The 22,910-nt window shown below is 48.2% G+C and overlaps 1 protein-coding gene across 1 annotated transcript in view; it reads left to right on the top strand.

Moving 5' to 3' along the window:
* Hkdc1 (hexokinase domain containing 1) overlaps positions 1 to 20,380 on the top strand; it is a 39,196-nt gene extending 18,816 nt beyond the window's left edge. The window contains exons 8-18 of the mRNA XM_021174451.3: positions 365 to 520; positions 1,863 to 2,096; positions 3,375 to 3,679; positions 5,051 to 5,190; positions 5,276 to 5,395; positions 9,073 to 9,168; positions 9,311 to 9,410; positions 10,630 to 10,813; positions 12,591 to 12,746; positions 18,074 to 18,307; positions 19,651 to 20,380. Of these exons, the coding sequence (XP_021030110.1) occupies positions 365 to 520; positions 1,863 to 2,096; positions 3,375 to 3,679; positions 5,051 to 5,190; positions 5,276 to 5,395; positions 9,073 to 9,168; positions 9,311 to 9,410; positions 10,630 to 10,813; positions 12,591 to 12,746; positions 18,074 to 18,307; positions 19,651 to 19,798 (1,873 nt within the window). The 3' untranslated portion in view covers positions 19,799 to 20,380. The remainder of the gene's footprint in view (positions 1 to 364; positions 521 to 1,862; positions 2,097 to 3,374; positions 3,680 to 5,050; positions 5,191 to 5,275; positions 5,396 to 9,072; positions 9,169 to 9,310; positions 9,411 to 10,629; positions 10,814 to 12,590; positions 12,747 to 18,073; positions 18,308 to 19,650) is intronic.
* The last annotated feature ends 2,530 nt before the right edge of the window (positions 20,381 to 22,910 follow it).

Here is a 22,910-nt window from a genome sequence, read left to right as displayed (position 1 = left end):
TCCCTCTTCATGAATATGTCCCTAATGGTGGGTAGACTTTTATGGGGCCTACCTCCTAAAGGTGCCACCACCTCCCAAATATAGGCCAAGAAGCAGGCCTTTGATAAAGGCCTTCAGTGGACACTCCAGGCTGAAAACTTAGAATCAAATTCTCTGAGACAGAACCTCAATGTGGAGGTTAGAAACACCCAGGTCTTTGCTCTTGTGTCACATGGTGGTCGAGGGAGCTTAGGAAAATAGAAATTCGAAACACTGTGTTTCCTCATGACGGAAGTAGGAATGGTTCTTCCGCGCAATGGCGTTTGGTAACTCATGCTGCTTAGCCTGGGGTGTCGCTTGCACCGACACGTTCATCCCATCACAGGTTCGAGAAGATGATCAGCGGGCTGTACATGGGGGAGCTGGTCAGGCTTATCTTGCTGAAGATGGCCAAAGTTGGTCTCCTGTTTGGGGGTGCAAAATCCTCCGCTCTCCATACAAAGGGCAAGATCGAAACACAGCACGTGGCTGCCATGGAGATGTAAGCTGCTGGGGTGTCCCTTCTCTTGCCTCTGTGGAGGGCTGGGTTGTCCCTCCTTCTTGACTCTGTGGAGGGCTGGGGTATCCCTCCTTCTTGACTCTGTGGAGGGCTGGGGTGTTTTGCCTTGCCTCTGTGGAGGGCTGGGGCGTCCCCTGCTGCCCTGATTGTGGAGGGCTGGGGCATCCCCTGCTGCCCTGACTGTGGAAGGCTGGGGTTGGTGGCCACAGTGCCGTGTACTTGGGTGATGGAGCAACAGTAGGGACCAGACCTTCCTCCCTCACAGGGAGTTTCAGTCCTGGGCTTGGCTTCAGACAAGCTAGAAGTCTCTGCTGTGGCTCAGTGTCATACCCTTGTGGGTCACTAACCAGGGACTGCACAAGTAGGTGTCAGAAAGCCACCTACTTGTCATGTTTTCCTGCCTTCTTCCTCCTTTGACTGGCACTAGTAATAATTTTGGGGTCACAGATCCCTTGGGGAATTTGAGTCAAGTCTTGGATACTTATCCCAAATAAGGTTAGGCTGTTGTACCCTATATGGTGCAGAGTCCCTGAGCCCTGAGCCCTGCTGTAGAAACTGAATCTTTTCCCTTGGCTTCTGGAATGGCTGCCTTCAGATCTGCTGACTCTAGTCTTTACACCCGTGTGTAAAGACCCACAATGGCATGATGAAGGAGCTTAGCTTAATCAGGCCAGAGGCGTGGAACCCCTAGCCCTGCCCTGAGCTTTGCAGTCAGTCTAACATGCAGAGTCCATATCTACACAAGCTTGGCAGGGATGAACTGAGTGACAGGAGACCATGAGGTGCTTAAAAGCGTGGGCTCTGATATGTAACTGCCGGAGTCCAAACCGAGGCTTCAGGTCTGCGGAGCTTTGTGTGCGGAGACAAGCCACCCACCCTCTGCCTCAGCCCTCTCACTTGCACCCTCTTCTAAGAGGTCCTTCCCTCGGGATTCTTTTTTTTTTTTTTAAGAGTTATTTATTTATTATATGTAAGTACACTGTAGCTGTTCTCAGACACTCCAGAAGAGGGTGCCAGATCTCATTGCGGATGGTTGTGAGCCACCATGTGGTTGCTGGGATTTGAACTCAGGACCTTCGGAAGAGCAGTCAGTGCTCTTAACCACTGAGCCATCTCACCAGCCCCTCCCTCGGGATTCTTGTGGGGATCGGATGAGTTGACTTGCATGGCAGAGCCTTAGCAGGTAGCTGGTGTGCGGTGGCACGTGGTAGTGGCTCTATTCAGTGCTGATGCTGTCTTTGGCACACAACCCCGAGGGCACACATCCCAGGAGGATACCCACAGCACGGAGAAGTGTGAGCCTCTCATTCTTGTCCCTGGCTAGGAGTAAAGAAGGCCTGGCCAACACGCGAGAGATCCTGGTGGATTTGGGCCTGGAGCCCTCTGAGTCAGACTGCATTGCTGTCCAGCATGTGTGCACCATCGTCTCTTTTCGCTCAGCCAATCTCTGCGCGGCGGCACTGGCAACCATCCTGACGCGCCTCCGAGAGAACAAGAAGCTGGCCCGGCTCCGCACCACAGTGGGCATGGATGGAACTCTCTACAAGACACACCCTCAGTAAGTGCCACCCACCAACCTGTACCCCAACGCTGGGTCGCCCCTGGAGCTGAGCCCCGGTGCTCCCTCGGGTCTGTGTTACATATCTGTGCAGTTGGAGTCTTCTGGTTCTCAGATTCCAAGGGAAGAGTGAGCCAAGTGTGTGTTTACACGGCTGGCCGGGTGCTCTGGGGAATCACTCACAGAGAGACGGGGCTGTTAGCTGGGTATGGTGGTGCAGACCAGTAATTACAGAACTCAGAGGGGCTGACCAGCAGCAGGTTCTCTGTCATGGATGGAGGGCAGAGCAATGGAGATTTCCACTGTAAAGGGGCAGGAAGAATGCCATCTTGAGGTCAGTATGGACTATGCAGCAAGACCTATCTAAAAAAAAAATCTGTTAAAACTATTGCCTAATTAGAAAGACTGTCTATCTATCTATCTATCTATCTATCTATCTATCTATCTATCTATCTATCTATCTATCTATCCACTCATCCATCCATCCATCCATCCATCCATCCATCCATCCATCCATCCATCCATCCACCTATCTATCCATTCATTCATCCTTCCTTCCTTCCTTCCATCCATCTATCCATCCATCCATTCATCCACCTATCTATCTATTTATTCATCCACCCATCCATCCATCCACCCACCTACCCATCCATCCACCCACCTTCTCCTCCCTCCCTCCATCCATCCACCCATCCATCCACCCACCTTCCCATGCATGCATGTATGCATTGGTGTGTTCATTCATTCATCTCTCATGTGTCTGTCTGCCCTTCTGCTTGCCTATCTGTCTATTTATGTGTGTTCCTACCTTTCCATCTGTCATCTTCCTAACCATCTTTCTCTCCACTATCTAGGTAATACCCATGGCATAGCAACACTGAAAAGTCAGAGATACCCCATTATTGATGGTGAAAATCACTGATGGCAGAGGTCACCAGATCCCGCTAGGAAGACATAGGGAAATGAAAATTCCTCAAGGGATTCATAGTGAAAGACTCGTTAGCTAATGGAAACTACACTGGAGTGTGCACTCTAGAAGGGACTGAGAGAATAAATCCTTCCCCACAGACAGAGGCAACATCTACCACCACATTGGTCCTTCATGCCCTCTCAGCACTTCCCTTAGCTTCCAAAGTGTCCTTTCAACTGTCCTAGTTTGTCATAGGCCATCTGCCACTATCCAACAAGCAGGGTCCCCTGGGACCCACCACCCACTAGCCCTGTGTCCATTCCCACTGGCCAGACTGCTCACTGTCTGACTGTCACCTCTACCTCCAGGTACCCCAAACGCCTACACAAGGTGGTGAGGAGACTGGTCCCAAACTGTGATGTCCGCTTCCTCCTGTCAGAGAGCGGAAGCACCAAGGGGGCTGCCATGGTGACCGCAGTGGCCTCTCGGGTACAGGCCCAGCGCAAGCAGATCGACAAGGTGCTAGCTTTGTTCCAGTTGACCCGAGAGCAACTCCTGGGTGTGCGGGACAAGATGAGGGCTGAACTAGAGTACGGGCTGAAGAAAAAGACCCACTCTCTGGCTACCGTGAAGATGCTTCCCACCTATGTCTACGGGATGCCGGATGGCACAGGTGGGTTGGGTTGGTACAGGCACCTGCTCTATGGGGTGTGCAGGGCTCCTGTTTACACTCTGCAAATGCAGAGACTGTTACAGCCTTGGATGAGGAAAGGGGAAGTTGGAGGAGTCTGCATGACTTGGTTAAAACGTGTGTGTGTATCTGTGTATCTGTGTGTCTGTGTCTCTGTGTGTGTTTGTGTGTGTATATGTGTGTATGTCTGTATCTGTTTGTATATGTGTGTATGTCTGTGTCTCTGTGTGTATCTATGTATCTGTGTCTATTTGTGTATGTATATGTGTGTCTGTGTGTATGTATGTGTGTGTCTCTGTGTATATATATTTATCTCTGTATGTGTATGTGTGTATCTGTGTGTGTGTGCGAATATGTATGTGAGTCTGTGTGTATATGTGTCTTTATGTGTGACCTGTGTGCATGAGTGTATGTGTCTGTGTATATGAGTGTATGTGTGAGTATATACATGTATCTCTGTGTATATGAGTGTATGTGTCTGTGTGTTGGTGTGTGTATGTCTGTGTGCATGTGTCTGTGTACATGTGTGTGTCTGTGTTTTTGTCTGTGTGTATATATATGTATATATGTTTGTGTGTATGTCTCTGTGTATATTATATATGTGTGTGTCTATGCTTGTATGTATGTAAGTATATGTGTGTATCTGTATATGTTTGTGTGTATTTCTGTGTGTGTATGAGTGCATATGTCTGTGCCTGTATGTGTCTATGTGCCTGTCTGTCTGTGTGTGTATGAGTACATGTGTCTGTGTGTGTCTGTATATGTATGTCTGCATGTGTGTATGTATGTATATATATGTGTGTATGTATGTATATATATGTGTGTGTATGTATATATATGTGTATGTATGTATGTATGTATATGTGTGTGTATGTGTGTGTGTATATGTGTGTTGTCTTGATGTGTGTAACAAAAGGAATAGACCTCCTGCTGTGAGCCAGCAGAAGTCCCTATGCTGCCCTGCCCCTGCCCCCTGAGTGCCAGGTTCTGTGCATCATGTCCTGTACCAGATGCTTGGGACCAATTGGGCAGTAAGGTTTCAAGCTGGAAGAACCTTGAAGACACCAGCTTCCTCCCTCTGTAGACATGGAAAGAGGCCCAGGATGAAAGCTGTTTCTCAGAAGCAATGGGGAATGGGGGTAGGGTGGGGGAAGGGTGCCTGGGTCTATGGGGAAATGAGGGCTAAGAAAAAATGCTCTGGCCTAAGACAGGTTCAATGTACCTGCGGGGAGGCCAGGAACAGAGGTTCCCATTCTTTTGGGCTTGACCCTCTGTTCTTCCAAGTGTGAAACATGGGTCCCTGCCCAGCGTGGGTGGGTGGGTGGGATGCAGCCTCCACTCTCTCTCCCACAGAGAAAGGAAAGTTCCTTGCCCTGGATTTGGGGGGAACCAACTTCCGAGTCCTCCTGGTGAAGATCAGGCGGAGGTCTGTGCGCATGTACAACAAGATCTTCGCCATCCCTCTGGAGATCATGCAGGGCACTGGGGAGGAAGTGAGTGTCAGGGCCGGGGGTCGGGGGTGGGCAGCCACGCCCCAATCAGTACACACCTTGCATGAGCTCCACTCTCTCCCCGAAGCTCTTTGACCACATCGTACAGTGCATCGCTGACTTCCTGGACTACATGGGCCTCAAGGGCGCCCAGCTGCCTTTGGGCTTCACCTTCTCCTTCCCCTGCAGACAGACATGCATCGACAAGGTAAGAAGGCCCTGCCAGGCACACAGCTGGCCCAGCGGCTGCCCTCCCCCAGGGCCATTTCAAGGTTCCTCTGTGTCTGTGCTCACTTTGGGTTTTGTTTCTGAGACAGGGTCTCCTGTATCCCAGGCAGGCCTCATTGAGACAGGGTTTCTCTGTGTAGCCCTGGCTGGCCTGGAACTCACTCTGTAGACCAGGCTGGCCTGGAACTCAGAAATCTGCCTGCCTCTGCCTCCCAAGTGCTGGGATTAAAGGCGTGTGCCACCACTGCCTGGCTTCAAATTCCTGATATAGGCAGGGATCACCATGAATTTCTGATCTTCCTACTTCCACCTTCTGTATCTTGGGGTAGCAGGCCTGCACCACCAAGCCCAGCACACGTCACGTTGAAGATGGGGCTCAGCATAAGATGTACACTAGGCAAGCACTTTACTGACAGAGCCACATCACCAGGCCACTGTTCACACGTCTGGGAACATGTGGTGTAGACGGAATTAACCATTTAAAGGGTTTTCTATACACCTGATTTCATATCTCCTTATTTTGAAATTCACAAAAAGAGTTAATTCCCTGGTATCTTCAGGGGGATTGGGTGCAGGGCTCTCCACAGGTACCACAATCCACATTGCTCAAGTTCATTCTACAGAATGGCATGGTGTCTGCACAGACCCTGCATGCATCCTCCTGAATTCAGGAAGCCATCTCTAGATCATTTCCCACAGGTAAATGCCAAGCTGGGCATCAGGATGGGGTGATAAGAGGGGCTTAAATCAGGACAGCTGCCAGATCTTTTTCTGACTACTTTTAAATTATTTTTGTTTGGTCGTTTTTGAGTCTCTGCCTGCATGTACATCTGCCACACATGTGTGCAATGCCTTGTGGAGGCCAGAGGAAGACATCAGATCCCCCGGAATTGGAGTTGCCAGGTAGTTGTGAGCCACCATGTTGGTACTGAGAACCGAACCTCTATAAGAGCAGCCAGTGCTTCTAACTGCTGAGCCATCTCTCCAGTCCATCCATAGTTAGTTGAATCTAGGGCTTCTCAGATGTGGCCTAGTATCCACGAAGGGGCACATGTGACACTATTAGAAAAGAGAGGTGCACTCATTTTATGAAGGGGTTTGAGAAGGAAGTGGTCAGCAAAGGCTAATTAGAACTGGGCAGTATTTTTATGTCCTCGGAACAGCACATGACCAGGGAGATGTCAAAGTTGTAGGGTTTTTGATAGATAAAAGCTCACCCATGTAACCTAAAAAATGTGTTTCTCAAGCTGTCCTGGTGTAGGGAGTTCAGCGCCAGCCTGGGTTACATGATACCCTGACCTTCACCAGTGATGATGATGGTGAGGAGGAGGAGGAGGAGGAGGAAGAGAAAGACAAGGGGGAAGAAGAGGAGGAGGAGGAGGCTAGATACACCCACAGCATCCACGGTGCTACTTCTGTGCCAGACACTGCTTTCTTTGTGCTTTTCATGAGCTTTGCTTCGGGTTGGGGAAAGAACCTGACGACAATCGCAGACCCTGGTGTGAATTGTCAGGCGTGTTCACATTTATTGGCTGTGTGACCCTGGGTGCATTCTTTAACCTCTCTGTGGTTTTGTTTTCTTATTTTTTACAAATGAGTCTAGGAGCTGTCAAGATGAGTCCGAAATTTACTGTTCTTGCAAAGGACTCAGGTTCCGTTCACAGCATGGTGGCTCATGGTCATCTGGAATTCCAGTCTCAGGGCATGTGACACCCTGTTGTGAAATTGATGCACAACACACTCGTGGTACACATAAACTCACACACTCACACAGACTTAAAAATATAAATACTTCTTCATAAAATGAGGGTAGAATATCTGTTTACTTTGTAGGTGTGTTTGTGGGTTTCCAAATTTCTGCACAATTATACCTGACTCTTTTGCTCAGTGACAGGAGATAGCGGATCCACATTACCGATCCAGGCGGCTCTCCACAGTGGGCCACTTAACAAGGAAAACAAATGGTGGTAATTTACACGAAATATAAATGTGTTTATTTCAAAGTACAAGCAGGCAGAAAAAAGGGTTTAGAGGGATTCTCCTTGGACTCACGGTAGTTATTTTTCAAGGGACGGGGAACCTCAGGGGGTTTTATTTTTATCAGTAACATTTTAGTTTGTTTCTTTGTTTTTATTTTTTAAACTAATGCACTCACCATATTGCTGCCATTAAGAAGAAACAGACTAAGCCTAGTGATGGTGGGCATGCCTTTATCCCTCTGGAGGTGGAGGCAGGAGGATCTCTGAGTTTGAATGAGTTTGAAGCTAGCCTGGTCTACATAGAGAGTTCCAGGACAGCCAGGACTACATAGAGAAACCCTAGACAGACATGTGTGTGTAGTCTGGTGGCTCTCAGCGTCTAGCCAAAGGCTCTGTGGGCATCCTTCCTGGCCCGGCATCCTAACTTTGTCAGTTGCTCCCACTCCCAGCTTTTTAAGCTGGAACACTAGCTAGAATCAACCCATGACCAGGCTAATATCTCCTAAATGTTAAGATACTGCCATGAACGTTAAGTGTATTGATTTTAGAAAGTTTAGAAAAATGAAAATGCACTCGTAGCCTTGGATCCAAAGGTAGCCAGTCATCCCTTGGGCAGACGTTGTTTTAGGCGCCCTTTTCTAGGTGGAGTATCTATGCCTTTTTTTTTTTTTTTTTTCCGATACGTTTCTCTGTATAGCCCTGGCTGTCCTGGAACTCACTTTGTAGACCAGGCTGGCCTCGAACTCAGAAATCTGCCTGCCTCTGCCTCCCGAGTGCTGGGATTAAAGGCATGCACCACCATGCCTGGCATGCCATTTTTTTAAAAAAAAGATTTATTTATTTTATTTATAAGAGCACACTGTTACAGATGGTTGTAAGCTACCACGTGGTTGCTGGGAACTGAACTCAGGACCTCTGGAAGAAGAATCAGTGCTCTTAACCGCTGAGCCATCTCTCCAGCCCCTTACCTATGTCATTGTAAAAACAAAAGTGGATTTGCACTGGATGGTGGTGGCACACACCTTTAATACCAGTGTTTGGGAGGCAGAGGCAGGTGAATATCTCTGAGTTTGAGGCCAGGCTGGTCTATAGAGTGAGTTCCAGGATGTCCAAGGCTATACAGAGAAACCCTGTCTTGAAAAACCAAAACCAAAAACAAAAACAAACAAAAAAAAAAGTGGGCTTTTTCTTTACCTGTATGTTAGTGGCTTTCATTTAAAAATGTGTGGCGAACAGTTTTCCAATGCTCCATGTTTCTTGACAGTGTGATGGTTCTGGTTTGTAATAGTATTGATGATGATGGATAAGACAATATGTCTTCTCAATGCTGCTGAGGGCAGGGAATAGGTAGTTCTACTGTGTAATGGTGCTGAGTCTGACATTTTAAATTCAACCTCTTGAGAGCACCTCTATCCGTCATGGGCTACATTACAGTGGGATGCTCTGACCCCAGACTTTGATTCTGTGTAGCAGCAACAGGAACACACCAGAGTCCTGAAGACCACGCAGAGCTGTGGAGAGCCCATTTGGCAGGAGCCATGCTGGGATGATGAAGGCAAAAGCAGGCCAAGAACATACACAGTCTACCAGTGACCAGACTCAGTGCCTATGGGATCTGAGGTGCTCTGTCATTTCGAGAACGGCTGCCCAAGTGAAGTGTTCCCCTTCTTTGTTTCAGGGGACTCTAGTAGGGTGGACCAAAGGCTTCAAGGCCACCGACTGTGAAGGGGAGGATGTGGTGGACATGCTCAGAGAAGCCATCAAGAGGAGAAATGTAGGCTATGGTGGGGAGGCTTACATTGGGCCTGCCCTCTTCCCCTGCCCTGCCATGATGCATACACCCAGGCTGTGGGACTTGGCCTTGTTCTATCTGCCTTGGGCCCAGGTGCCCCTCATACACTCTGCTTCCTTTGCAGGAGTTTGACCTGGACATTGTTGCAATCGTGAACGACACGGTGGGGACCATGATGACCTGTGGCTATGAAGATCCCAGGTGTGAGATTGGCTTGATTGCAGGTACGTGGTCAGGCATGGTGTCCCAGATGGTGGCCTGGTCCCCTTGGACTCTCCTGGAGTCCCTGCTCTGTTGCCAGGGTGTGATTCAGTCTGGGGACCTAAGTCGGCTCATTCCCAGCTCTTTCTCACTAAGGCTGTGAGCCAAGGTCCTTCTTTTCATTGAGGAAGGGGAAGGTGCACAAAGGAGTTTTTCCTTTCTTCATTTTTTTCCCTTCATGTTTTGGACATTTCCACAGACGTGTACTGTGGTTCTGTCTTTCTGCTTCTTCCCTTGTGGCATCCACACACCGAACAGGGAAGGATGGAGCAGAACCAAGTTCTGAGGTCCCCGTCTTACCCTGGCTGTGTCTGGGTTCCAGTACATACCAGGAGGGAAAGGATGAAGCCAAGTCTGAAATGTGTGGGTCAGCAGGACCTGGGTCTGGCAGGGAATGCTGGGGAGGGAAGATCTCAGTGTCACATATGTTCAATTAGTCAACTCTCTCAGATGACATTCAAAGAAACAGCATGTGTGCATACACTTTATCTGGGGTGAGCCAAGGGTTATATAGTTTTGAGGAACAAGGTGAGAATCTCCAGGGTGGACAGAGGTCATTGGCTGGAGGCTGAGGTACTAAGATGCCTCATTAGCAGTGGGAGGCATCCCGGGGTCGTAGGTACAGGACTATGTGACATTCCTCAGGTAGTCTGTGTGGACTCTGGGATTCCTCAGAGAAGAGGAAGCCCCACTGACTAAAGGAGTCCACCATTTTGCACTGAGCTCAGGACTGTGTGGTAAATGATGATGATAGGCAAGAGGGACATGATGATAATGGTAATGAGGATGATGATGCTACTGCTGTGGAGGATGCTGATGCTGGGGATGATGATGATAGGAAGGATAGATGCTGCTGCTGCTTATAGTGATGGCAGTGATGACACTGATGATGGGTTAGATGGGGTGATAGGGAATCTGATGATGATGATGATAGATATGCTGCTGCTGACGATGGCAAGAATCATTCATTGGCTACTTGACAGCTAGAGAGAATACACAAATATCGCCTTATTTTTTTCTTTTTAACAACTCCATAGGGCACTTGTTCAAGACATGCCAGCTGAATAGAAAGCTGGAATCCCCTCTAGCTGTGTCTCGGACCTCAGATGCCAACCTACTTATGGCCTGTCTTAGACCTAATGTCATCTTTGAGGACTGAAGGCCCCTCATGATTCCTTCCAGGGACAGGAAGCAACGTGTGCTACATGGAGGAAATGAGGAATATCGAGCTGGTGGACGGGGACGAAGGCCGGATGTGCGTTAACACAGAGTGGGGCGGGTTTGGTGACAATGGCTGCATTGATGACATCCGCACCCAGTACGACAAGGAGGTGGATGACGGCTCCCTCAACGCCGGCAAGCAGAGGTGAGAAGGCCTGGTGGTGTGTCGTGTGTGAAGGGATTACATGTAGATGTGATCCTGTGGGCTTTTCCTCAACCCCTTTCCTTCCAGGTAACGACAGGGCATCTCTATGTCTGCTCTATCTCCCTTTGGCTCCCAAATAAATGGCACGGAGGCCCAGACCTAATGAATTTATTAACAAGCTGCATGCTGGGCAGATGCTCATCTGTTCTAACCTCATTGGCTGCTCACTTCCCAGGCTCGTGGTCCTTTACTTTGAGCCGTCCCTGGCTTGCTCTGTTCCATGTGTGTCCTCATGGCGACTCACGTGATGATCTCCTGGTCCATCTCCTTCTCCTCTTCCTCCTCATGGTTACTCTCTTGGCGAGACCTCATGGCAAATCTTCCTGTTCTCTTTCTCCTTCTTTTTTCTCTTTTTGCTTGGAGCCTCCAGACTGGGGTCAGAAGTCCCGCTTTGTGCTCTCCTGCCTGGCTATAGGCTGAATTAGCTCTTTATTCACCAATCAGAAGTGATGGAAAAGAAGAATTTTTGCACATCATTGAGACAGGAAATGCTCCACATAACAGGCCAATGCCAATGCCAGGACTGCCACCAGATCTCTGGGCACAGCAAACAGCATCTGAATACACAGTGTACAACACCGTGCCATGGCAGAAGCTGTTTTGCCAAACCCAGGGAGCAGGTCTGTTCTGTGGCATCAACCTGGCAGCTTTATCTATGCTTATATCACTGAACTAGATGCCAGAATAGGGGATAAAAGAAGGCTATTTTTCTGTTTCTGACAGGAGAGGGAGGGGTCCCTTTTCTAATTACTATAAGGTACTTTGAAGGCTTGTAGGCTCTGGAAGCCAACCAGAAGCTGCCAGAATGTCTGCTTGCAGAGAGCCCGGGTACCACAGAGCAGGGGTGTGGTCCATAAGGTGGGCTTTATGAGGTCCCATTTAGAGGTCAAGGTCCTTGGCCTTTTAAAGTCAGTGAATTCTAAGGAGTGGGAAAGGGGTCCCTAGGACGGATGGGAAGGCTGACCTCAACATATTATCACATCTTATCATGGGCCACAAGCCTTTGTGAGGTACACTGCAATTACTAACAACTGAAAAGACAGAAAATAATGAATGGCTTCTAGACACCTTACGGTAGATTTCCACCTTCATTGAAGTGAAGCTAGTATATGAGGCCCCCAGGAGTGAGTCTGGGCCCTTCCCCTGGGACAGGGTTAGAAAGTTTTCTGTAAATGACCAGAGAGTGTTTTAGATCTGGTGAGACGCATCCCAGTTAAGCTTGGGTTTATAATATATAAACCGAGGGGAAGCCGAGATGTATCACGATGGCAGACAAGCAACTAGAGGCTGAGCACCTCAGAAATGTGCTAAGATCAGGCTCAAGGATACATTGTGCTGAGAACATTGTCTAGGCAGAGGCTTGGACAAGGACCCGATGGGTATTGATGGTCCCTCTCCCTCTTTGGCAATGTTCATTCCTGGCTGGCAGAGGCTGACCCTGCCTCCTGCAGCCCTTAGAATCCTGCTTTGCTCTCAGTTTACAGGAAAAGCTTACAGTAGGGGTGCATGCCATGACGGGATGTGGGAAGCTGGGCTTGGCTCCCACATGGCTCTGAGGCCTACCTCTTTCACTTCACCCTGTTCTCTGTGTTATGTTTCTTTGACAACTGCAGAGAAAGCCACTGTGAACCATGAATTCCAGGTGCCATGTGACTTGCTTTCCACACCCAGACCAGCGTCCTCACTGACTGGTCTTATCCACCTCTTCCCCAAACAGATACGAGAAAATGACCAGTGGGATGTACCTGGGGGAGATTGTGAGGCGGATCTTGATCGACCTCACCCGGCAGGGGCTCCTCTTCCGAGGGCAGATTTCAGAGCGACTCCGGACCAGGGGCATCTTTGAAACCAAATTCCTGTCCCAGATTGAAAGGTGATGTATGATCAAATTTATCTGCTTTGAGTGGGATGCCGAGGGAAGGGGACGGCTGTCTTTCCCCACAAGGGGTGGGAAGATTTGAGATTGGAAAAATGAAAAGCAAGACTTGGGGATGTGGCTCAGGAAATCACTAATATGCTATTACCGAATATAGCTACTTTGAGTTTTGTCTTGAGTTCTTTAGTGTATGCAAGCTTATTTGATACATGCCATCATGTTGCATGTAATTTACATAGCATTGATTCGGTGTTTAGTCATAGAAATTTTCACTTACAACACAATGCTAGGTTGTTTGTTTGTTTGTTTGTTTGTTTGAGATGGTCTGATATAGCCCAGGAGACCTCAAAGTTGCAATGTAGCTGAGGCCTGCTTCTACCTCCCAAGTGCTGGGGTTCTAGTGTTTGCACGATGCCTGGTTTCTGTTTCTCATTTTACTATTTATTATGGAGAATATTAAACCTCTTCTAAAGTAGAACAACGGTGAAACAGACCGAGTGTCCCCATTGCTGCTCCTCACAAGTGTCAGCTACTCACCAAACTGCATTTGTCCCACTCTCCCATGGCCGCGCTTCTGGCCAGGTTAGTCTGAAATGCAGCCCACACCTTATGTCAGCTCCTTTATAAATATGTCAAGATGCGGCTCTAAAGTAGGAGCTCTTTAAAAAATCATAACTAAGGGCCGGGCGTGGTGGCGCACACCTTCAATCCCAGCACTCTCGGGAGGCAGAGACAGGTGGATTCTGCATTCAAGGCCAGCCTGGTCTACAAAGTGAGTTCCAGGACAGCAAGGGCTATACAGAGAAACCCTGTCTCGAAAAACCAAAAAAAAAAAAAAAAAAAAAAAAAATCATAACCAAGGGCTGGAGAGATGGCTCAATGGTTAAGAGCACTGACTGTTCTTCCAGAGGTCCTGAGTTCAAGTCCCAGCAACCACATAGTGGCTCAGCCCTCTGTAATAGGATCTGATGCCTTTTTCTGATGTGTCTGAAGACAGTGACGTTGTCCTCATACACATAAAATAAATAAACCTTAAAAATAAACACACAGATAAAATATTTTTAAAAAATCATAACCAACTACCATTATTATACCCTGAACAGTTAATGTCACCCCTAATGTCAGAAACACCTTCTTTAAGTTGTTTCCTGAACTGCCAGAAAAACGCAGACACGGCAGTGCAGTTATTTGAAATGCGTTAGTAGGCAAATAGAGCCCTTCTGTTTGATTGGCATGTCTAAAGTACACTTTACTCTCTGGGCGTCCTCTCCCTCATCCTCCCTAACTGCACCGTTGCTGAGGAAACCGCACTTTATCCTTTGACTTCCCTGTATTCCTGACCTGGACGCTTAGGACAGCATTCAGTTCTCTCCCTTGTCTCTTGGATCATCTGGAAAGCTTACATTTACCCTGGATCCCCGATCAGATTCAGTGTCGAATCTTCATCTGTCTGTCCCTTTTTTATATTGTCATAGCTTACCAATGCTTATGGTGACAATTTCATGTCGCCGGTGTTAGAAGATTTCTTGAAAGCAAAGTTTCCTTTATTAGCTTGCTAGTGTAAATAATCATTTTGAAATACTGCATAAAACTTCCCTGTTACTATACTATAATTTACTAAATTTCCTCTTAGTGTGCGATGCCAACGTTATAATTTATGAATTTTTGTTATTCTGAGAAACACCATAATAGTTACTCTTTTTACACACAGTTATTTGCATCTTATGAATTATTTACTTGGGAGCATTTGACAAATGGAGTACTTCGCTGAGGGTGCACTGCCTTTCTGGAGAGTGGCTTCTGAGGCTGGAGATGTGGCTCTGTTGGTTTGCTTCCCTGGCATGCACAAGGCCCAAGGTTCAAATCCCCAGCACAGCATAAGCCAGGTCTCAGGGTTCATGTGTGTAACCTTTGTACAAGAGGCAAAGAAAGAGCAGTTTAAGGTCATCTTTGGTCATGTAATGAGTTCTAGGGCAGCCTGGGCTGTATGAGACCCTGTTCAAACAAACAAACAAACAAACAAACAAGCAAAACAGTGCTTTGTATTTCTGCTGCCACCAGTTATATAGATATGCTGACTCCTCCCAACCTGTGCTCAATCAATGGACTTTACGAGCCTTTCAGATTAGATGGTTTTGAGTGAAAAAGCCCGCCTGGGGCCAATGGCAGGTGTAAAGAGGGACAGAGCAGGGATGGCGGTACATACCTCTTATCTAAGCCCTTGGGAGGCAGAATCAGGAGGATTTCTTTGGGCTACAAAGGGAGTGCTAGGCAAGCCAGGGCTTCATACCAAGACTTTATCCCCAAAATACAATTAAACAAACAAACAAACAACAACAACAACAGAAAACAAATGCACCAGCGTGCTCACTTTACCAGTGAAGTCAGACCGCTCCCGAGGGAGCTCCTGTAGGGTTCTTGCTGTCTGGAGAGCTGGCCATGGAAGGCAGCATCACTGTAAAATCAGGGCCTAGAAAGACAGGGCTCAGAGGTTAAGAGCAGTGGCCGCTCTTGCAAAACTGGGTTTGGTTCCCAGCATCTTTGTGGCTGCTCACAACTGCCTGGAACTCCAATTCCAGGGGAATCTGGTACCCTCTTCTAGCCTCTGCTGGTGACAGTCACTCAGACAGTGCAAGCAAAACACTCATACACATAAAATGAAAATAATAAATCTTTAAAAAAAGAAGAGGAAGGGAGGAGGAGCTGGAGGAAGAGGGGGAGGAGGAGAGGGAGGAAGACGAGGAGGAGGAGGAGGAGGAAGAGGAAGAGGAGGAGGAAGAGGAAGAGGAGGAGGGGAGGAAGAAGAGTAGGGGGAGGGGGATGAAGAGGAGGAGTGGGGTCTGGCATGCTAAGGAGCCAGTATAACGAGTGGGATCCTCTGAGAACAGCTTCACCCTCAGTCAGCCTGACTTGCCTGTGTCTGTGTTCTATGTTCCCTCAGCTCAAACAAGTTGTTTCTAGGAGCCAAGTATGGTGCTTGCCTGGATCTCAGCACTCAGCTGAGGCAGGAGATTCCGAGTTTAAGGAAGATCCTGGAGAGAGGGAGGGGAGAAGGGAGATGGGGTGAGAGTTCACCTTCTCTGTTGGTGGAGTGCTTGCCTGGCATGCAGGAAGCTCTGGGTTCGGTTCCTAGCATCACAAGACAACTAAAAATCAAAAAATAAGTGGAAGGAAGAAAATAAGATGTTCCTATGACCTGGACAGTATCTCAAGAGCTGTCTGTCTATCCTTCCACCTTCCTAGGCAGTGACCAACATTAAAACACACTCACTGAGACAAGAAATAGAACCCACACAAACGCGTCCATCCCGAGACAAACAGTACACAGTGCTTGATCACCCCGGGTCTCTGCAGCCATGACATAAAATGGCTTCGTCTTCAGGGCTGCAGCTCTGTAGTCAGTCCGGCTGTCTGCCATCCTTTGGAGGGCTCACGCACGCAACCTCACAGGCCTTAGCTTGAGGCTTGGAGCTCAGTACAGGATGCCCTTGCTTATCACTGGCTCACTGCGACTTAATTGGGGTCTAGACCTGAAGCCAGCTTGTCCCCAAGGTGCCATTTCTATGTATGCATCCATGGTCTTATCAGGTTCTCATTCTTTTGTTGTTGTTGTTGTTTGGTTGTTTTTGTTTTTGTTTTTCAAGATAGGGTTTTTCTCTCTGTGTAGCCCTGGTTGTCCTGGAACTCACTCTGTAGACCAGGCTGACCTCGAACTCAGAGATCTGCCCACCTCTGCCTCCAAAGTGCTGGGATCAAAGGTGTGCGCCATCATCACCTGGCTGGCTCCCATTCTTTTTTTTTTTTTAATTAGGTATTTTCTTTATTTACATTTCAAATGCTATCCCAAAAGTTCCCCATACCTCCCCCTACCTACCCACTCCCACTTCTTGGCCCTGGTATTCCCCTTGTACTGGGGCATATAAAGTTTGCAAGACCAAGGGGCCTCTCTTCCCAATGATGGCCGACTAGGCCATCTTCTGCTACATATGCAGCTAGAGATTCTTCCTTATCCAGCAGCCCCCAATTGCCCACTGCTCCCCAGCCGAGGTAGCCTTGTGACCTCATCTGCTGGCCATGTCGTGGGCTAAGCCTTTCTCCAGTCACACATGCGCGCAGTCATGGCTGCTCTGAGTTATGTGTACAGCTCTCCTTTTGTGTCTAGTTGTTTTTTTCTTATTTTTATGTATATGAGCACACTGTAGCTGTCTGTCTTCAGACATACCAGAAGAGGGCGCTGGATCCCATTACAGATGGTTGTGAGCATCCTTCTCTTGAACCTTAGACTCCTGAGAAATGGGCATCTGGTTCCTTCTACCTCCTCCTCTGAGATGACACCTAAACACTGGGATGGGGGAATGTGATCCAGATATCCCGACTAGGACTCACCACTCAGCAATCTGTATTCTCTCTGTGTGTTGACCACTTGTGTGTCCCTGGGCTAAGAGTTCCCATCCTTCAAGGTCTCATGGTGTGCCATATATTCCTTTGTTGTTATTGTTTAAAGATTTATTTTATTTTACCTTATTTTTTTTTATTTTATGTGTAGGAGTGCACTGCCAGTGTTTTCAGACAGAAGAGGGCATCAGATCCCATTATAGATGATCGTAAGCCACCATGTGGTTGCTGGGAATTGAACCCAGGACCTCTGGAAGAGCAGCCAGTGCTTCTAACCTCTGAGCCATCTCCCCAGCAACCCCCCACGCTCCCCATATATTACTTTAGTCACTTGATCATTGAATACCCCAGCACTGCACAGCTTGCTGCTGAGAACATTGTCTTCAAAGAGTGTATATTCCACTGGGTTGACAGCACATACCTCCCTTTAATCCCAGCACTGGGGAAGTAGAGGCTGGAAGATTCTCAGGACCCCAAGACTGATCTGCAGAGTGAAGGCCAGGCCAGCCAAAGGCTACATAGCAAGAAACAAAACCCAAAACGATAGAAATAGAAATAGGAGGAAATTGGCTTCCAGAATGGGGAAAGAACACCACAGAGGAGTGCTAAGTTGCTGTGAGGCATTAAGAGGATATCCCCTGTGTCTTGAACCTTAGACTCCTGAGAAATGGGCATCTGGTATGTTGGCCGCTGACCCTAATGTTAGCTCCTAATGAGATGGGAATGAGTGTGCTCTCACATCTTGCTGTTTAAAGGCAATAGGGCTTCCTAGAGTATGGGACTTTTCCTATGTCTCTGACATTCTGCAGCCCCAGCCATTGGCATGGTACTTTAGGCTAAGGCAGAGCCAGGCGACAAGACTCTGGATCACGTGACACAGGTCCGGATGCCAGAAGCAGCTGCTGATATTCTGGCCTGCTTGTCCACAGTGACCGGCTGGCCCTCCTGCAGGTCAGGAGGATCCTGCAGCAGCTGGGCCTGGACAGCACATGCGAAGACAGTATTGTGGTGAAGGAGGTGTGTGGGGCTGTGTCTCGGAGGGCCGCCCAGATGTGTGGCGCCGGCATGGCTGCCATCGTGGAGAAGAGGAGAGAAGACCAGGGCCTCCAGCACTTCAAGGTCACCGTGGGCGTGGATGGCACACTGTACAAGCTGCACCCACAGTGAGTCCCTGAGACAGGCTTACAGCTTCTTTTCTTTGTCCCTTGGGTGACACACATTTTGGGGTTTGGTTTCTGCAAATATAGCCTTTTAAATATTTTTACATCTATTTTGTATATACATGCATATGTATATGTATGTATGTACATATGCATAGGCATTAGTTCTCTTCTATCAGTACATGGGACCTACCCAGGAATTGAACTCAGGTCATCAGGCCTGGTGGCAAGCACCTCTAAGCCATCTCACCAGCTCCAAGTTTCTCTCTCTCTCTCTCTCTCCTCTCTCTCTCTCTCTCTCTCTCTCTCTCTCTCTCTCTCTCTCTCTCTCTGGTTTTTTGAGAAAGGGTTTCTCTTTATAGCCCTGGCTGTCCTGGAACTCACTTTGTAGACCAGGCTGGCCTCGAACTCAGAAATCCACCTGCCTCTGCTTCCGGAGCGCTGGGATTAAAGGAGTGCGCCACCACGCCCGGCTTTCTCTCTCTCTTTTTAAGATTTATTTATTATATGTAAGTACAGCTGTCCTCAGACACACCAGAAGAGGGCGCCAGATCTCATTACAGATGGTTGTGAGCCACCATGTGGTTGCTGGGATTTGAACTCAGGACCTCCCTCTGAAAGAGAAGTCAGTGCTTTTAACCACTGAGCCATCTCTCCAGCCCCCTCTTCTCTTCTCTTCTCTTCTCTTCTCTTCTCTTCTCTTCTCTTCTCTTCTCTTCTCTTCTCTTCTCTTCTCTTCTCTTTTCTTTTTTTGTTTTGTTTTTTTGAGACAGGGTTTCTCTGTATAGCCCTGGCTGTCCTGGAGCTCACTTTGTAGACCAGGCTGGCCTCAAACTCAGAAATCCACCCTGTCTCTGCCTCCCAAGTGCTGGGATTAAAGGCGTGCACCACCACGCCCAGTTTCAGCCCCCTCTTTCTTGAACTAAGATTTAAACAAAGGCTAGAAAGAAACCATAAGAGCTGGCACCTCAGGGCAGTGGTGATACACACCTTTGATCCCAGCACATGAGAAACAGGCAGGCGGAGCTCTTAAATTTGAGTCCAGCCTGGTCTACAGAGTGAGTTCAGAACAGTCACGGCTACAGAGAAAAACCCTGCCTCATAAAACAAAGAGAAAACAAAAGGCTCTGACAAACAGTTTGATGTTCTCCCACCCACAACAAAAGCCCTAAAACTAGCAATGGAGTCTTCTTAGATTGGTCCTGTGAGAATCCTACAGCTAGCACCACACTTGACTCATGGGAATGGGGTTTTCGCCTAAGGCTGGGGAGGAAAACTTGGTCACAGTGGTATAATCCACCAATCCCACTACAAGAGCTGATGTCCTGTCTTCCTCTTTGTCCCAGCTTCTCCCGGATACTGCAGGAGACGGTGAAAGAGCTGGCCCCTCAGTGTGATGTGACATTTATGTTGTCAGAAGACGGCAGCGGGAAGGGAGCAGCTCTGATCACAGCTGTAGCCAAGAGGTTACAGCAGCCACGGAAGGACATCTAGGTGGCCCAGGTGATGACCAGGGTGATGACCAGGGACCACCAGACGACCTCCTGGCTCACCTTCCTCTCTCTGTACTCTAAGCATCCTGGTGCTTGCTTGGCAGTGACATTGGGTGACACCTCCATTTGGCATATTTTAGCCAAAGATGGGCTGACTTTCAAAATCAAAGGATCTGGCCCCCAAAGATCCCCCTTTTGGCAAGTCACTTGAGCTGTGAGCGTTCAGTAGTATCAGGTCTTGGGTTGCTGGAGTGTCCCTTTCAGGCCTTATGCTACCTCTGGTGGGAGATTAGGTCTGAACCCTTGAGAGGGAGAAAGGCTTAGTGAACTAGGGGATCTAGGTTAACATGGCCTCACTTGTCATGTTGACTTTATAGGCACCAGGGAAGCAAGGGCATTGGCACCTGTATCTCCGAGTGCCCTGGAGCCAGGAGGAATCTCACCCACTCAGGGCACTCTGTGAGCATCTGGGATGTCACCCCCCATGTTTGTATCATGGGGCGGGACACCATTCCAGGTACTGTTTATCATTCATGTGACACAGTAGGTGTCGCTGCTTTCTGTATTTGTTTAAAAAACTGTTAGGTATACGAATATTGTCCATGAATAAAAGAAACTTGAGTTTCCAGGAACCTTGAGGTATTAAGCTTTCTCCTGAGAGGCTTGTTGGCATCTCCATGTCCCATCACAGGAGAATAAGGAATTGTAGAGTCCAGTCCAGACTCCCTGCCCACAGAAGAAGATCTATGGAACTAATTATTCAAATTTCACCTGATTGAAGCGAGGGACTTCCCAAGACTGAGTAGTGACCATGTGACCTGTGACTAAGTGCTTGCTCTTGGACTGGTGTCAGCTGGGAGTTGTGTGTGTGTGTGCATACAAATATGTCCATGTGCAGGTGTATGTACATATGCGCACACATGCAGATATGTGTTCATGTGTTTATTTGTGTGTGTGCACATGTAGATGTGTATTCATGGATAGGCATGTATGCATGCATGTAGATATATGTTCATGTGTAGGGGTGTGTGTGTATGTGTGTGTACATATGTGGATGTGTACATGTGTGTATTTGTGTATGAACACATATAGGTGTGTGTATTCATGTGTATGTGTGTTGAAAGACCCCCATTTCGGGGAGACCCTCGCTCAAGTCCCGGGATGAGCCGATGCCCCATAACTTGAGAGAAACTGTTCTTGATGCAATATTGCATGAGGTTTATTCAGATATCAGCATGCTGAGGCTGAGCTCGTAATCCGCACAGGGGCAGAGGAGATCGACCCCCAGCAGTTGCAGTCGAGGGTTTTTAAAGAATAAACCACAAAGTGAGGGGAGGATAGGACCACAAAGACTGGGGAAGCTGAGTAAACATCGTAAGAATGGGGATGGTGAATTACAGCTCATCTCTCACACTGAAGGCGAAAGAACAAAGAACTCCATGCTGGGCTTCGTTTCTAGAGGTCTAAGAAACACATTGCATTGGGGTCTTACATTGTGAGTATGCACATGTGCATGGAGACCAAAGGATAAGCTCTATGTCGCCCTCAGAAATGCCTTCCATCTCCTTAGGGTCCATCAGTGGGGTCTGGGGCCCACTGGTTAGGCTAGGCTGGCTGTCCAGCAAGTCCCTGGCATCCTCTTGGCTCCTCCTCCCACCAATAGAATTGCAGGCACACCAATCACACCAGGCAGGTATCCTTATCTGTGGCTGCGACTCAGCCCATGTTAGGAGATAGCACTTTCCTATCTCCATAGCGCCAGAGTCCTTTCTCCTCCTCTGCCTCTCTTTCTCTGTGGAGCAGGGTCCTCCCGGGATTCCCTAATCCTACCTACTGGAACAGCCTGGAGCAGACATGTCCCTGACTCTCTCTCCAGGAGCCATGTCTTTCCCTTCACTCCCAGCTTGTCCCCGAAATGCCTGTGCTTTCTGTCCTGTCCCCTGACTCTGTGAACTCCTTATCTGGTTTGGGAGATTGTAAGCTTGTTGCCAGACATATATATATATATTTTTTAAATTAATTCTTTCTTGAGACAGGTTTTCTGTGTAGTCCTGGCTATCCTGGAACTTACTCTGTAAACCAAGCTGACCTCGAACTCACAGAGATCTGCCTGCTTCTGCCTCTAGAGTGCTGCGATTCAAGGTGCCACCGCCAACAGTCTAGATGTATCTTTTTTTTTTTTTTAATTGTCAGAAGCAGCCCAGGACCATATCACCTTGCTTAAATATTTCCTGAAGAGGAATATGGCTTTTAAGGTAAAGCTTTCTAAGAAGTCTTCCTGGGGTGGGGGTGCGGTAAGAAAATGATAGCTCATTCTCGTGAGAAACAGAGCGAGAAGACTATTGCACGGTCCAGGTTGATTTGACTGCTTCAACCCCATGTTGTCGCTGGGTGCCCCTTCCTGAGAGGATGGGTCCCTGTGCCAGGGGTGGTCACGTGCTGAGGCAGTCTGTGGTGGCAGACAGAACCAGAGACGGGTCTCAGAGAGGGAGCGGGAGAAGCAGCCAGGGCTAGGAACAGATGAGGGAGCTGAAGGGGCCTCTGCAATGCCTTCTGGAGCAGTCAGTGAACATGTAGTTCTGTGAACAGGTCCTAGATGGCACCGCCAACCTTTTCTGTGGTTTAAAGCTATGCCTCTCTGGAGAAGTGTTATAGGACTTGTTAAATTTATTTTTGTTTTTGGATATAATGTTTCTTTGGGGGGAAAAATCTCTTCCTTTCCCCCCTATTTCCTCTCCTCCTTTCAAAAATTTTATTTTATGTGTATGAATGTTTTGCCCACATGTATGTCTGTGTCCCATGTGCATGCCTGGTGCCCACAAGGCCAAAAGAGAGCATCAGATCCCCTGAATCCGGACTTACAGATGGTTGTGAGCTGCCATGTGGGTCCTGGGAATGAAATCTGTGTCCTATGCAGGAGCAGCCACTGCTCTTATCCAGAGCTATCTTTCTAGCCCCTTCCTTGGGTTTCTAAGTTTTCATGTGTGCATATATATGCACATGTATGTGTGGTGTGTGTGTGTGTGTGTATAGGCTGAAAGATGATTCCATCTTTCTGGAATCAGTTCTCTCTTCTACCACGTGGGTTCTGGAATTGAACTCAGGGTCAACTC

Source organism: Mus caroli, unplaced genomic scaffold (assembly GCF_978045245.1).
Source record: "Mus caroli unplaced genomic scaffold, Mus_caroli_1 scaffold_9, whole genome shotgun sequence".
NCBI classification, from domain to species: Eukaryota; Metazoa; Chordata; class Mammalia; order Rodentia; family Muridae; genus Mus; species Mus caroli.
This window is presented reverse-complemented; position numbering and strand designations above follow the sequence as displayed.